Source organism: Corylus avellana, chromosome 1 (genome assembly GCF_965113065.1).
Source record: "Corylus avellana chromosome 1, dhCorAvel1.hap1.2, whole genome shotgun sequence".
NCBI classification, from domain to species: Eukaryota; Viridiplantae; Streptophyta; class Magnoliopsida; order Fagales; family Betulaceae; genus Corylus; species Corylus avellana.
This window is the reverse complement of record NC_142490.1, coordinates 29,125,715-29,140,734: the sequence shown is the minus strand read 5'-3', so window position 1 is coordinate 29,140,734 and position 15,020 is coordinate 29,125,715. Positions and strand designations below refer to the sequence as shown.

Sequence of the window (15,020 nt, the reverse complement as noted above, 5' to 3'; positions counted from 1 at the left end):
AGAATGCTTAATTATAAATTCTTTGGTAAAATACAGATGCACCTAGGGATGTAAATGAAGCGCGACGTGTCACTCCATTTCCATTTGGACCAAATACAAACATAGGAGGGCATTTAAGAAAAGAGCATATATATATATATATTATGCAGCAAAAGAACTCACTTAAAAACAAGTAAATTAATTAATGTGCAACAAAAAATTAATCACCAAAGTTTTAAACTAAAACATTAAAAAATAACATAAATAAATATCCATTCAGTATTTCGGTAACATCAAAGTGTTAAAAAGATAAATATTACAAATTAAGACCAAAAACAATATTAAACACATTGAACGTACTAGACCGAAAGTATAAAACATTAAACACGTTCAGTTAAGCTCACAAACACAATCCTAAATAAATAAGCTAATTAGGCTGATAGTGAGTCAATTTGAGGAGTATTAGTCGAAACACACCGAATGAGATACACGTCGGGCAAGATTGGTTGGTCCATTTGCCTGAAACCATCACATACTCACGGCCCCACAAAAGGACGAGTGCTTCTGTTCATACATTGGATCCACAACTATATGTAACTTTTTTTAAAAAAATATATATATATATATATCCCCCAACATTATAACTTTTATAATATAAAATTCAATTTATAAAATATAGAGTAGAGTAGAGTGTATATATACATATATTGCCTATCCCATTGACATAAATCACATAAACAAAACACGATTTGGTGACATGTAGAGGAGGTCCCACCAACAAGGGGTACTTATCCAGTTTCAATTTTACTTCCCTACTGCCTCTGTTTTCCTAGGTAAATCAAACTCATCGTTTTACTTTCTAATCTCCTATTCTCTATTATTCTTGTTTGTACAACCATATAATATAATATGATCTATGAGACTATGATCACCATTATTTTCTAGTTAGTTAAATGGATTGCTATCCACTTTGTGTTTGATAGTATTCTTATAGGATTCTTAATTACTCTCTCTTCCATTAGGATAAAAAATGGAAAAGATCTGCTTCTATCACCCCTTTTTTTTTTTTTTCAATTAGAATAGGAAAAAGAAAAAGAAAAACCAATAATATTATAAAACAAAGAGTCATGCTGAAAACTAAAATTTTAGTTTATTATCATCTTATCTTCTTGATGTAGTAGTGTCAATTAGCTCTTCAATTTTTTTAATTATTATTATTATTGTTATTATTTTTTTTACAATGGCTAATCTACCAACTGATCATCAACACGACTAGCTAAGTCAATAAGGTATAATAGTGATAGAATAAAAGTGTGGTTCTAAGCATTACTCTAAGAGTAACACTTAGTATTAATGCTACATATCATATTTTTATCTTAAAATATTGATGTGGGCACTGAGTGGTAGTCTTAATTAACCATTAACATTGTTACATCAGTGAAATAGCGATAAAATAAACGTGTGATTTCAAGTATTACTCTTAGAGCAAGGCTAAGTAATACTATATATCATATTTTTATCCTACAATGCTAATGCGAGGCGGTCGTCCATTAACCATTGTTTTGTTTTTGTTTTTTTTTTTAACAATAACTAATCTAATATTGGTGGTGGCTAATAACTTAATATTATGAAATAATTGTAAAATAAAAATGTAGTATGTACTCTAAATAGTAAATACGACACTCATGTCCCACTACTAATTGGCCATTGTGCAAATTAACATAATAAAATATGTAATAAAAAAAATAATAAAGTAGATAGCATTAGTGTTTTACTGAAGACAAAACAAAAAAATGGCGCCAAATGTGTCGATGTCATGGGAGATGTTTTTGGTCGACCAAAATCTAAAGAGTTCTATGATGGGCCCCATCTCAGATGTACTCATGCCTCTCTCGTCTTGTTTATATATTGCTCATCACCTCGCCCCTTCACGCCTCCTCTCTCTTTTCTCCACCACTCTCTCTCTCTCTCTCTCTCTCTCTCTTTTGTTGCTTTGTCTTGGATTCATATAGCCCATTTTGTCTTCCTTCTTTTTTATTTCTGAATATATATAGGGCCTTTTGTCTTTTGGTTTCAGACAAAGTACCCTACAAAAAAAAAAAGAAACTGATCAAGGGGTAAGGGTAAGTTGTCCTGGGAGGGGGATAGATTGACTATTGTTAGCCCTAGAAAGGGACACGTGGCGGAATGAAGGAGAGTGGCAGGAAACAAGGTGCTCCTTCACCATGCGCAGCATGCAAGCTTCTGAGGAGGAGATGTGCTGAGGACTGTGTTTTTGCTCCTTATTTTCCAGCTGATGAACCCCAGAAGTTTGCTAACGTGCACAAGGTCTTTGGTGCCAGCAATGTCAACAAAATGTTACAGGTTCGCTTTCTTCTTATCTTTCAAATAAATCAATAAATAACGATTTTTTTTTTTTTTTGCCTTAAATCATTCCTTTTACAGCAAAAGACCAACTCTAGAGTAAGACTAATTCTTAATTATTTGGATTTTCTTTAATTAAAATAAAATATACCCTTTTAATTACCATTATTTCTTCACAAATTTGTATGAATTAACCCATTTATATCAAATGGGTTTATTTAGTACAACACACACATATAGAGAGAGAGAGAGAGAGAGAGAGAGAATAGAATTACATTATATAAATAATATATCAATTAAATAACCCATGCTATATAATATAAAAAAGAAAAAAAGCTTATTGTGGCGCCCACAAAAGAGGAATTAAAGTTGTTGATAAGACCTTAGTATAATTTCTTTCTCTCTCTCTCTCTTAAATTGATATTAGTCAGTAATTTTCTTTTTTTGTAAGTAATGCTCTTTTTTCCAATTTTTTAAAGATAGTGTGGACCATGTGTGCTACTTTACTAAAATATCCAAACCCATTTGATATAAGTCTCCTTTTTTTCCTCTGTTAAAAAAAAAAAAGAAAAAAAAAAAAGGGAAAAATGTCAAGGGGAGGGGGCCGTCCATCTTTCAGATATAGGCAGACGAAATTTTGATGGGTTTGAGTTGACAGGAATTGCCAGCGCACCAGCGAGGCGATGCAGTGAGTAGCATGGTTTATGAGGCAAATGCAAGGGTGCGGGACCCGGTGTATGGGTGCGTGGGGGCCATCTCTTCTCTACAGCAACAGATTGATGCCCTCCAGACACAATTGGCGCTGGCTCAGGCTGAGGTGGTGCACCTGCGAGTGAGGCACACCGCATCATTCCCCAACCACTGGGTCCGCCCTGGCAGCCCCAGTAGCAGCGGCTCCCCCTCATCCCGGCCCATGGGCTCTTCACATGCCAAGCCCATTTTTGACTTGGATATGGTGGTGGACCAGCCCACCTTGGGAGAGTCAATGTGGTCATGTTAGTAATTATGTTTTTATTTTTTTTATTTATTTATTTTTATTTTCACTTGATATCCCTATTATGCATTTCTTCTCGTGGTGGTGGCGGTGACGGTGGCAGTGGTCGTTATAAGAGCAGTGGCGGAGGCCATTCGCCCGCTTCGATCTTTATCATTAAAATTTATATATGTATGTTGTAAATACAATTTATATATATATATATATATATATAGTAGATTGCGGGACTTGTAATGAGACTTTGTGCATGGATTGTCCATGTATTTTAAGTGATCAATGGGCGGCATCTACTTGTGGGCTTTTATTTTTGTGGGTGTTGGATTGCCTAAACCAAACCATAACATGTCAACTGTTAGAATCAACTTTTTCTTCCTTTATTTTCATTGATATAATCCTAAACTCCTCGGTTAAACTTTGAATCACCTAGAAACAAAACAAAAGGATTCCATTAATTAATTTAATGCATGTTTGAGATTGTGTTCGAGAAATAAAGTTTGTAAGTTAAAAAGCTTTTTTTTGACAAAAATTTTATTTTTAAGCTTTTGCCAAAAATATTTTGGCTATTTTTGAGTTTTTTTAAACACTTAAAAACACTTTCAATTTTTTTATCAAATGAGTATTTTTTTCTCCAAACAGATTTTTTAAGTATTAAACGCACACCCATGCCCTTACTCTTGAAAGTTGAAATTAATTACAAATTTAGATACTATCAAGGGCACAATAAGAAGGGGGGGGGGGGGGGGGGGAGGGGGGGGGGGGGGGGGTGGGGATGGGGGGGATATGAGTTTTTTTAGAAATTTGTCCTCCTAAAATTATATTTTTTGTTTTTTTCTTTAGTTTTGTCCACCCAAAATTATATTTTTGCACTCATTCTAAAATTTTCTTTTAGTTTTGTCCCTTCTTTTAGCTTGAAAAAACCGAAAATCCCCCACTTTATTAGTGACTTTCGGTTTGCTCAATTATTTTGGCTCGACTCTATTGTTTCTAGGAGCTTCGAGGGATCTCATTAGGAGAAAGAGTTCACACTAAAAGGTACCTTTTTTAACCCTATAAATCGTGTTTAATTTATTTTAAGACATATAACTTTTGTATGCAATAATAACTTACAATTGACTATAAAATTAAATTTAAAACTTCCCTATATTTAATTTATATAAACACACACAACTACACACATACAAAAATACCATATGCATCTATGTATGTATTTGTGTAAGTCCGTCCCCTACATTACAAATTGATATGTATTTGTGTAAGTTGGCATCACAAGTCTTACCATGCCTTTTTTATGCAAATTGACTTCCTTGAGAACTTGTGCTATTCCATCTCTCTCTCATGGAAAAGAATAAGCATGAGAATTCAAACCCCACATGGACCTTGAAAGTGTACACGAATGCTTTGGAAAGAATGTGACAAGTCATGGCCAAAAATTTCAAAAAACTCAGCCATTGATTGGTGTGAGCTGACACCATATTCATATTCTTTGACTCCAAAACAAAAAAGAAAGGACTCAAGTTCACCATAAAGCAAGTTACCACTTAAGCATTCACATTGGGCTACTCAAGGCCAACCTTTTTTTGCTTGAAAAAATTTGCCAAGCTGCTAAACCAATTTTTGTGTTCTTATCATTCTCAACTCTCAATTTATTTATTTTTTTGCCATCTTTTTATTGCTCTCTTTTCTTCTCTCTTTCTTTCTCTCATCTGAATCATATTCTCTCTCTCTCTCTACACAAATTTTTGAAAATGTGATTTTTTTTTTAATAAAGACAAATTCTGAAAAATGATTGTAGGGACAAGACAAATCTTTAAAAATATGACCATTGGGAAGAGACGGAATTTTGAAAATATGCGTTAAGAAGATTTTTTTTTTTTTTTTCAAAAAATATGATTGTAGGAGAAATAATAAAGAAATCATTGAAAAATAATATATAAATGGAATAGTGAAAGAGAATAGTTAAAATAAAAAGTTAGATGCCTGTACTTTGAAAAAGTTAGTAGTTAAATTAAAAAAAAAAAAAAGAAAGAATAATTTTGAGTCTTTGACTAAAGTAGAGATGGAGAAAAAAAAATTATTAATACGTATTATATAAAAATAATGATAATAATAAAAAATAAAAATAAAAAAATAGTGAGAAGAAGAGAGAGGTCTTGGCTAATTGATAGTATATTTTGTTGTGTGCCAATATAGTATTATTTATTATGTTCAAATAAATAATACATCAAACAAGAAAAAAGTGGTTGCAAATAAACTTTTGGTAGCTATTAACAATTAAAGTCTTACCATCACAAAATGTATGCTCTTTAGCGTCGAAAATCTTCCTTACTAATACACATGTAAATTAGCAACAAAATTCCAACTTCCATCAATGAAGATTTCCCATTGGTGCTGAAATTTTATATTAATTCTTCTTTCTTTTTTAGCGACGAGATAACTTTTAATCACTAACATAGTCGACATTACTATTTGTGACGCAAATGATGACAACACGATTGGTTAAAACACACGATGTTGTGAAATGGTTTCAAAAAAAAAAAAAAAATGAAAAGATAAAACTAATCGCAATGTTACATTTTTTTTTTCCCTCAAGATTAGAACAGGGACACAGGGAGGGGACTAAGAGTACAGAAACAGAAATATATAAAAAGGGTTGGGCAGATCAACAATAAGCCCTGAAACAGCTTGCTCAGTGAAAGTAAACAAAAATCAAAAGGGAATATGTCAGCTGAATGATACGACCCTATGAATTATTGGGACAAAAGCCAAGAAAATTGGTCACTAGTTAAGAAAACCGGAAGGGGACCACTGTAGCATTGCTGTAACGTCTCCAAAACCGACCTTGACCATTTTAGTAGGGATACTGGCAATTCTTCCAGCTCAGTTAACTGGTAACTATCTAAAAGTATCGCCCATCGAGCATATTTAGAGTAATTGTAATGGAAGGTGAAAATGGCAGATTTGAGGAAACTAAAATAAATCATTAGGCATGCAAATGCTATCATTAAAGAGTGAGATATACAGACGCAAACAAGCTTCAAGTACAACTAAGTAAGAAAACATATATGAAAGTCATCATGTGCAATTGATGTGGTGTTTTTGTGTCCAAAAATATCAATAATAAATTAACCACTCGCAATAGGGCGAATCCTTCTAGGATAGGGCTAAAGAGATGGTATAGAACCTCAAGAACTGCAGGGATTTTGTTATCAAATTCGAAAGATCAAAATTAACTTAGTTAAAAAGATGAATGATTTGGTTTGTAACTAAAGTGCATGAAATTAAAAGAGAATTAAATATAAGAAAGAGTGTAGGGTATTGACTTGACCTCTATCCACACAACAATGGTTAATTAGATTTAATCTAGCAATTCATTCTATGCATGTTATAAATAAACAAGAAACTCCTTTATTAAATAATAAGTATAATCCATCTTCGGTTGGCATAGATTGTCCACCTAACCACTAAGATACGATACGACCCTTCTTCCCTAGGTATGGACTATCAAATTCTTTAATATGATACATATAATCAATGAATAAGTCTAACCTATTTTCGGTTGGCACAGACTGTCTACCTAAATTACACTAAACTAGAGTGTAGTACAATCGGTCTTCCCTAGGCATGGCCTGTCAAATCCTTGATCATATGCCAATTAAACCCATTGTATAACCATCATCCTTATAATCACAGAAAACAAGAATTATTTGAGATTAACAAAAAAGTAAAATACTTTCTAAGACTAGAGAAGAATTTCACAAATATTGATTTAGAAATTAAGAACAATTGCATTTAATATTAAGAACAGAATAAAAAGGTAGCAATTCTCATAGTTATACAATCAACATGCATAAATTGAAAATCTAGAAATTAAATACAATCAAACCATTGTATTTGGATAGGGTTACATCAACACCCCATGAAGAGGTTTAGCCGCTCATGACTCCGCTAAGCTCCAATGATTATTTGGTGATTTTTTGCTCTAGAAGCGGTGTGTCTATTTATAATGTTTAGAGGCCTATTTATAGGGATTAGGAGAACCCTAAAAACCCTAGGAAAACCGGAGGTCAGTCTCCCAGTCCAATTGGGAGACTGAAAACCTCTTCCAAGCAGTAAAAGGATTCCTGCCGCAATCTGAAAAGCCGCGTGCACTTGAGCGCAATGTAGCTGCGATTGAGCGCATGTGCGCAGTGCTACAGTGCCTGCTACAGTGCTCTGCTACAATGCTGCTACAGTAATATGCATTTTAAGCCCAAATTCAATGGAATTCTTGCATTTGCCAAATAAAACTTGAAACACAAAAATCAAACAAAATCAAACAAATAACAACGCTAAGGAATTAATATATGCGAGCTAAGGGGCTTGAATGTACAACATTCAGCACTTATCACACTCTCAAACTTATATATTGCTAGTCCCTTAGCACTACAAAACATAAAATAAATTGAAAAACAAAAAGACAAATCCATCTTTTGTGGGATGTACGATTGCATTTAGCGTATGCAACAAGCCTTTTAACCCATAAGCATTTCCTAGAGGACGAGTGAAGTCTTGTGAGGGTTTTTTAGGAATGATACCCATAAGCATTGTTATCATTATGTCATTCAAAAGAATAAAGCATCACAAAAAAAATCATTCTCATTCATTAGCAAGCTTAAAATTATAAACTCCATCTTCCAAATTTCAAGGAATTCACAAGTCAAATCACTTACCAATGGCAGATTCAGATACAACAAGCTTCAATTAGTGCAAAGTGAACTAACACACAATTATGAGGCTTCAAAATCATTCCAATATAAATGAATCGACATCTCATAATTTATTGAACTTCTTATCACATGAAACAACCAAGGCATACATTTTTTTTTTCTTATATATATAGGCTGTGTAGCGCTTAGTTCCCTTAAGCTTTCTAATTGACCCATGTATCAAGTGTTAAGCCAATGACTCCCAAACCAAATGACTTTAGGGCAGTAAGTGTAAAGACACCCTTAAGAACTTACTAACTTGAGTTAAAAAGGTTATGAAATTAAGCTAGCCATTTTATTAATCAAACCAAACTTTTCACTTTTTGACGCGAACACTCACTGTTTAATGAGGCAAGAGGTCCGTTACTTAGTGAAAAATTCAAATTTGATTTTTTTTTTTTTAATTCTTTATTTTTTTTTTACTAGCATGCCAAGGTTATTCATCCAATATGTCACCCAACAAAATTCAAAATATTGAAAACAAACATAATTGGTCTCAAATTTCATACCTCACAGACATGTGCTAGTGTGCTCAAGATAAACTTAAATTGAAACAAGAGGCATCTCATGTTGCCAAAAGTAAGTAACAAGACACAAAATTCCTAAGTCAAATGATCATGTGTTCATAACTTTAAGCCTACTAATGATATTCAAACCAAAATCAAAGCTCAACCATATGCTTAAGAATGACATAACAACAAAATTTGGACAGTGTTTTGTTTTTCCATACCCCCATACTTGAATCATACATTGTCCCCAATGTATGTACAGAACTAAAAAACAAGACTAAGAGGATAGCAATACCTGAATGAGCATATGTGGGTATATTATACCCCCAAACTTATATGCAAAAACACATGTCCTAAAAAAAAAAGTGATACTCCAACCAAATACCAATCAAGTGCACACATTGTTGTAAAAATATAATCAAAGAATGAAACAACAATGGATAAAGTAAACCTGGATGGAGATCATGTACCGTGGTGGAGTGAGGAGTCGAGTGCATAGGGCTTGCGTTCGATCCTCTGTGGTATTTCTCAATTTAAGTTCGAGTTCTGAAGGATCTTACCTCGATCCTTCAGAAGTCCAATCAAGCTCATCTATCCCTTCTTCTCTATGATCATGTAGGACTCCACAAGGAAGAGGATTCCTCTTAACATCCCAAAACTGCTTCTCTTAGCTGAAAGGTCTTGATGCTCCCCATGGTGATACTTAGGGTGTTTGTCCCAAACTGGTTTCATAATCAACCTCTTGTCTCTATGAGGGTTCTCAAAAACCGGGGCAGCCGGGGAACTTGCCAAAAAATTGTCCACCCTAATGAAGTCCACTTCAGTAACCTCTAAGTGAAATATGTCTCCTGTGGGGTTGTCATCAGGTGGTGGAGTACTTGAAGTGAGAGGCATAGGCTCTGGTGGGTTTCTCCATGATAGGGCTTCAGATAGAGGATCATGAGGTGGGTCTTCAACAGTTTCTCCAATGTCATCCAAGAAGAAACATGTATTCTGATCAGGTGCATTCTTGAAGGCATTGAAGATGTTCAGTCTGATCTTCATATTCCCAAAGGAGATCTTCATTGCTCTAGTCTGACAATTGATGCATTGGCTGTGGCTAGGAAAGGTTGCTCGAGGATGACAGGAATCTGCTTCTCTAGATTTGGGATAGATTCTGTGTCAAGAACTATGAAGTCAACTGGATAGTAGAACTTGTCCACCTTGATGATGACATCTTCCACAATCCCTCGGGGTTTCTTGATAGATCGGTCAGCCAACTGCAATACAGTACTTGTAGGTTTCAGTTCCCCTAAGCCAAGTTGCTGATATACCGAGTACGGAAGCAGATTCACACTAGCTCCTAAGTTGAGGAGGGCTCTCTCAATCTTAGTGTTTCCGATGACGCACAAAATTGTAGGTGCTCCAGGGTCTTTGAACTTTGGAGGAGTGTTATGCTGAATTAGAGAGCTTACTTGCTCGGTGAGAATGACCTTCTTGTGGTTATGCTTCTCATTCTACCTCTTTTGAGTGCACAAGTCCTTGAGAAACTTTGCATAGGCTGGAATTTGCTCGATGGCTGATGTGTGCAAATTTAAATAACTTGCAAGTGCACGAGTCTTGTGTAATAAAGCGTGTGCAAGTGCGAGGTCGAACCACAGGGAGTTGTGTTGCAAAAATCAATTTTTATTTTTTTTATTTTATTTTTTATTTTTTTATTTTTATCTAAACTAATTATATTTTAACCTAGTTTCAAAGTTCGAGTGATTTTGTCGTGCAAAATTAAAATAAACTAAATAAAATGATTAAAAACAATTAATGGAAAAACATTAAGGTTTTCTGAATCCACCTCGCCAAATCGAACAACACATTCTTGCATTTTATACATACAACCGACAAACAATAAGTTTTATACATTGTTCAAAGTTCGTAAAAATGCATATTAAATCATTCGATGAATCCAACCGTTAAACGAATCACAACGAATATCCAATTGAGATCAAATCATCCACTGTATCCGTTTGATATACGAATTACAATGGATATCCGTTCTCAATCGAATCATTCGATGTATCCATGGATGAAACACAACGAATATCCAAATTTTTATGAATAAAAGACACAACATCCAATCAAATGAAATTAATCAAGCAATTGAATTGAATTCGAACAACAATTTGATTAAACATCAGAATTGTATGAATAAAATGACAAGAATGTGTTGTTTATCAATGACGAGGCTTCATCTTCAACCTAGTTGAAGGTTTTAGCCTCTCATGATTACAAAACTCATATCAAATGAATTAAAACCATAAGAAACGTAAAACTTACAAAGAGAAATGTAGCAAAAACCCTAGAACGACAAAAAGTCGAAAATATACTCTCTACGGCGCCTCCCAACGTGTGTTTTACAAAAGAAAAAGTGATATAAATACTAAAACCTAGGGTTTCAGCGCTGCCAGGTTAGCATGGGTGCACTTGATCGCACACTAGGTGCGCTTGAGCGCAGTTGAGCATGCGTCAAGGCTCTACGGCACAACACTTAGGTACTGCGCGTTTGGGTGATTGCACGAGTGCGCTCGATCGCGGTTCCCCTGCGCTCGAGCGCACTTCAAAGATGCTCTTCTTCAACTTCTTCACAATTTTCACACCAATGACTACAGTTTCCTCTCAATGACCTGCAAAACACTAAAACACCAAAACTGCCCAAAAAATCAGAAAATAACAAAGCTAAGGGTTTAACAAATACAAGTTAAGGGGCCCAAATATGCAATATTTGACACTCATCAAATGCCCCCAAAGTTACATTTTGCTAGTCCCTTAGCAAAAACAAAATGAAAAACATAACAGAAAATGAAACATAAATCTGCTGTTGTGGGACAGACGATTTCATTTAGCATATGCAACAAACTTTTTAAACCCCTAGGCATCCCTAGAGGACGAGTGAAGTCTCGTGAGGGTTTAACAACAATGATACCCACATACATTTTTCTTACTATATCATTGATAAACACAAATTTCCACACAAACACATGGTTCTTATATCATGAGCAAGTTTAACACAATGAACACCACAATCATATCATCAAATCAATCACAAATCATTCAACTCAAAGATGAAATTTTGAGACAACACATGTTCCAAAAAGTGCAATGTGAGACTAACATACAATTATGAGGCTTCAATTTTTCTCAAAGTTGGGTGTACTGCAAAAGTATAGGAATTCACTCAGATGAAAACAACCCAGGCTTAAATCAAGACATGCATTTTTGTCTAGGCTGTGCAATGTTCGAGTCCCTAAAGCTTTCTAATTGACCTATGTAACGAGTGTTGGGCCAATGACTCTCCAACCAGATGATTTTAGGGCACTAGATGTAGAAACATCCCTAAGGGCTTAATTACTCAAGTTAAAAAGGCTACGAAGCCAAACTAGCTATACAATGAACCAAATTGAATTTCTTATCTTCTTACGCGAACACTCAACGCTGTGTGAGGCATGAGGTCTGGTTACTCAATGAGAAGCTTCAAACTGATTTTTCTTTTTTTTCTTTTTCTTTTTTTTTTTTAATTCAAGCCAAGGTTTCATCGTACTTCATCCTACTAATCTCAAGATACACCCTAATCAAGTCAAATCTTAACCTCACAGATTCTATGCTAGTGTGCTTGTGATGATAAAAACATGTGAAGTCTCTCTAATCCAACAATGAGTCAAAAGACTCAGATTCCTAATGATATGCTATGTTCAAGATGCTAAACAAACCAATAACACGCAAATCACGGTATAGGTGTTACTCATGCTCAATCAACATCATAGCACAAAATTTTTTATTTTTTATTTTCACAAAAACAACAAAAATAACAAGAAAAAAAAAATGCCTACCCCACCCCAAAACTAAATTGACACATTGTCCTCAATGTGTCTAGAAATACAATACCAAAATGGGCGGCGCAAGTCGGGTGTAACATATGAGAACACTCCCCCAAACTTGAATAGCAGACACTTGTCCTGAAAAACACAACAAACACAAAAACAAAACAAACAAACAAGATCAAATGACAAAGAATAAAAAGATGAGGGTTGCCTCCCACAAGTGCCAAGTTTTCAGTCTTTAGCCACACTCTCCATAATAGACGACCATCACTCCGGATAACTAGGATCCTTCAACAGTGTTGTCTCAATATCCGGACGCTCCAACTCCAAGATTGGTTTCAACCTTTGTCCATTTACCCAAAATGTGTTACCATTCTTTGGATCCTCAATCTCAATGGCCCCATGAGGAAAAACGGACCGAATGAAAAATGGGCCTGTCCATCGAGATTTGAGCTTGCTGGGAAAAATATGCAAGCGTGAATTGTAAAGAAGGACTTTCTGACCAGGCTCAAAAGATCTTCTCAAAATACTCTGGTCATGAGCCTTCTTCATTTGTGCCTTGTATGACCTTGCACAATCATATGCATCATTCCTCAGCTCCTCTAATTCATTGAGTTAGAGCTTCCTTTGTGAGCCAGGCTTCGTAAGATTGAAGTTCAGTTGCTTGATGGCCCAGTATGATCTATGCTCCAACTCCATAGGAAGGTGACATGCTTTGCCGTACACAAGACAATATGGAGACATGCCAATCGGGGTCTTGAAAGTTGTACGGTAAGCTCACAACGCATCATTGAATCACAGAGACCAATCTTTTCTTGTAGGATTGATAGTCATCTTTAAAATTCTCTTAATCCCGCAATTTAAAATCTCCACTTGTCCACTCGTCTGTGGATGATAAGGTGTGGCAACTTTATGAGTGATGAAACACTTCTTCATTAGCTAATCAAAAATCCTATTGCAAAAAAGCTTGTTGTTGTGCTAAATACCACCTAAATTAATAGATAATATTTAGTACGTTTTACTCGTAAGTGCACAAGATCAAAAGATAGTATAGTGCAATAAGTACGAGATCGATCCCACGAGGATTGTTGATTTTGTTGTAGAATTAATTAAAATATCAAAATTGTCACGAGATTGATATTGATAAGAAGAAATAAAAAGATATAAAGATAAATGAAAAGCTAAAGGTAGGGCTTTGATATCCACCACTAATCATACTTAGATAATATAACAATATGCCGATGATCCAATCATATTATTAATACTTAATGTTTGCCAACCTAAGGGTATGGGTGTCTACTCCTTAAGCTATTGATTTTCCTAAGCAACGAATTAGGCATGGGTGTCTACTCTAATTCTTTTCTTTATTAAAGGATTTAGCATGGGTGTCTACTAAGTTGTTCTTTAAGAAAGCATAAATCTGTAGAAATCGACAAACACATGAGGCCTAGAGCATGGGTGTCTACTCTCCGTTCCCCATGTTAATTAACCTAAGAACTCGGTGTGGATTTCTTTTGTTACTCTTATTAGCCCAAGACTCGATCATCCAAATTGATTTAATTAACTAGTGATAAGTGCTAAAATATTCATATTTTCAGCCCTTAACTTGCATGATTTAATCCTTTGGTTTTAGTTAATTAGGCCATTTTAATTCCTTTTTGTGTTTTGCATACTTTTGCAGGATTTTGGAAGAAAATGAAGTAAATCTAGACGATTTGGGCTCAAAGAGAGAAAATGGAGAAAATTGGAGCTCCCTGACACTGCGATCAATTGTAGGGTACCTGCGATCGAGCGCAGTACCCGAGAGGACATAGCACAAAGCAGGCTAGAAGCGATCGAGCGCATGCCAGAAGAAGGATCGATCGCAGGCCTGCGATTGAGCACACACGGGCTGCGATCGATCGTACCTGTGCGCAGGAGACACATCAAGTGGCGGCTAAAGTGTCACTCTTTCCATATTAGGGTTTTCCAACTCCCAATTGTACTAGGTCTCAAAACCCTACGAAATCCCTAGGTTTAGTACTTTGCCAAGGACTTCTAAAACCTATAAATAGACCCTTAAGCTTCTAGAATAGATATACTTTGTAAGGAGAAGAAGAGGAGCTCTTTAAGTTCAAGTCTCGGGTTTATTCTTTTCCTTTTTTTTTTCTTTTTTTTTTTCTTTTTTTATGAAGATGTTTAACATCAGTTTATGTGTAGCTAATTTAATTAGTAGGGCCTGATTGAAGCCCTAGTTATGTTTTGTTAATATTTTAATATTGGCGCTTTTATGATGATCTTGTTGTGCTATTTAACTTGATTAATGCCTACTTACATGAATTCCTCATATGTGTGTGCCTGATCAACATACGCAAGTGGTACGGACTAGTTAGTTAAATCAATTTGGATGGCCGAGTCTTGGGTTTAACATAAGTAACAAAAGTAATCCACACAGGATTTGGGTTAATCAACATGGGGAACCAGGAGTATATGCCATGCCCTAGGCCTCATGTGTTTGTCGATTTCCATAGAACATATGCCTTCCTAAGGAACAACTTAGTATAAATCATGCTAAATCCCTTAGGAAAGAAAAGAGTTA

General features: G+C 35.2%; 1 protein-coding gene across 1 annotated transcript; it reads left to right on the top strand.

Annotated features, from left to right (window-relative positions):
- The first annotated feature begins 1,941 nt into the window (after positions 1–1,941).
- LBD4 (LOB domain-containing protein 4) lies at positions 1,942–3,620 on the top strand. The gene is made up of 2 exons (XM_059582787.2): positions 1,942–2,343; positions 3,002–3,620. The coding sequence occupies exons 1-2, from the start codon at positions 2,167–2,169 to the stop codon at positions 3,341–3,343; spliced, it is 519 nt and encodes a 172-aa protein (XP_059438770.1). The 5' UTR covers positions 1,942–2,166; the 3' UTR covers positions 3,344–3,620.
- Positions 3,621–15,020: the final 11,400 nt, after the last annotated feature.

Coding starts and splice junctions, on each gene's coding strand:
- LBD4 (XM_059582787.2), top strand. CDS start 2,167: ATGAAGGAGAGTGGCAGGAAACAAGGTGCTCCTTCACCATGCGCAGCA. Junction 2,344..3,001: donor ATGTCAACAAAATGTTACAG/GTTCGCTTTCTT, acceptor TTGAGTTGACAG/GAATTGCCAGCGCACCAGCG.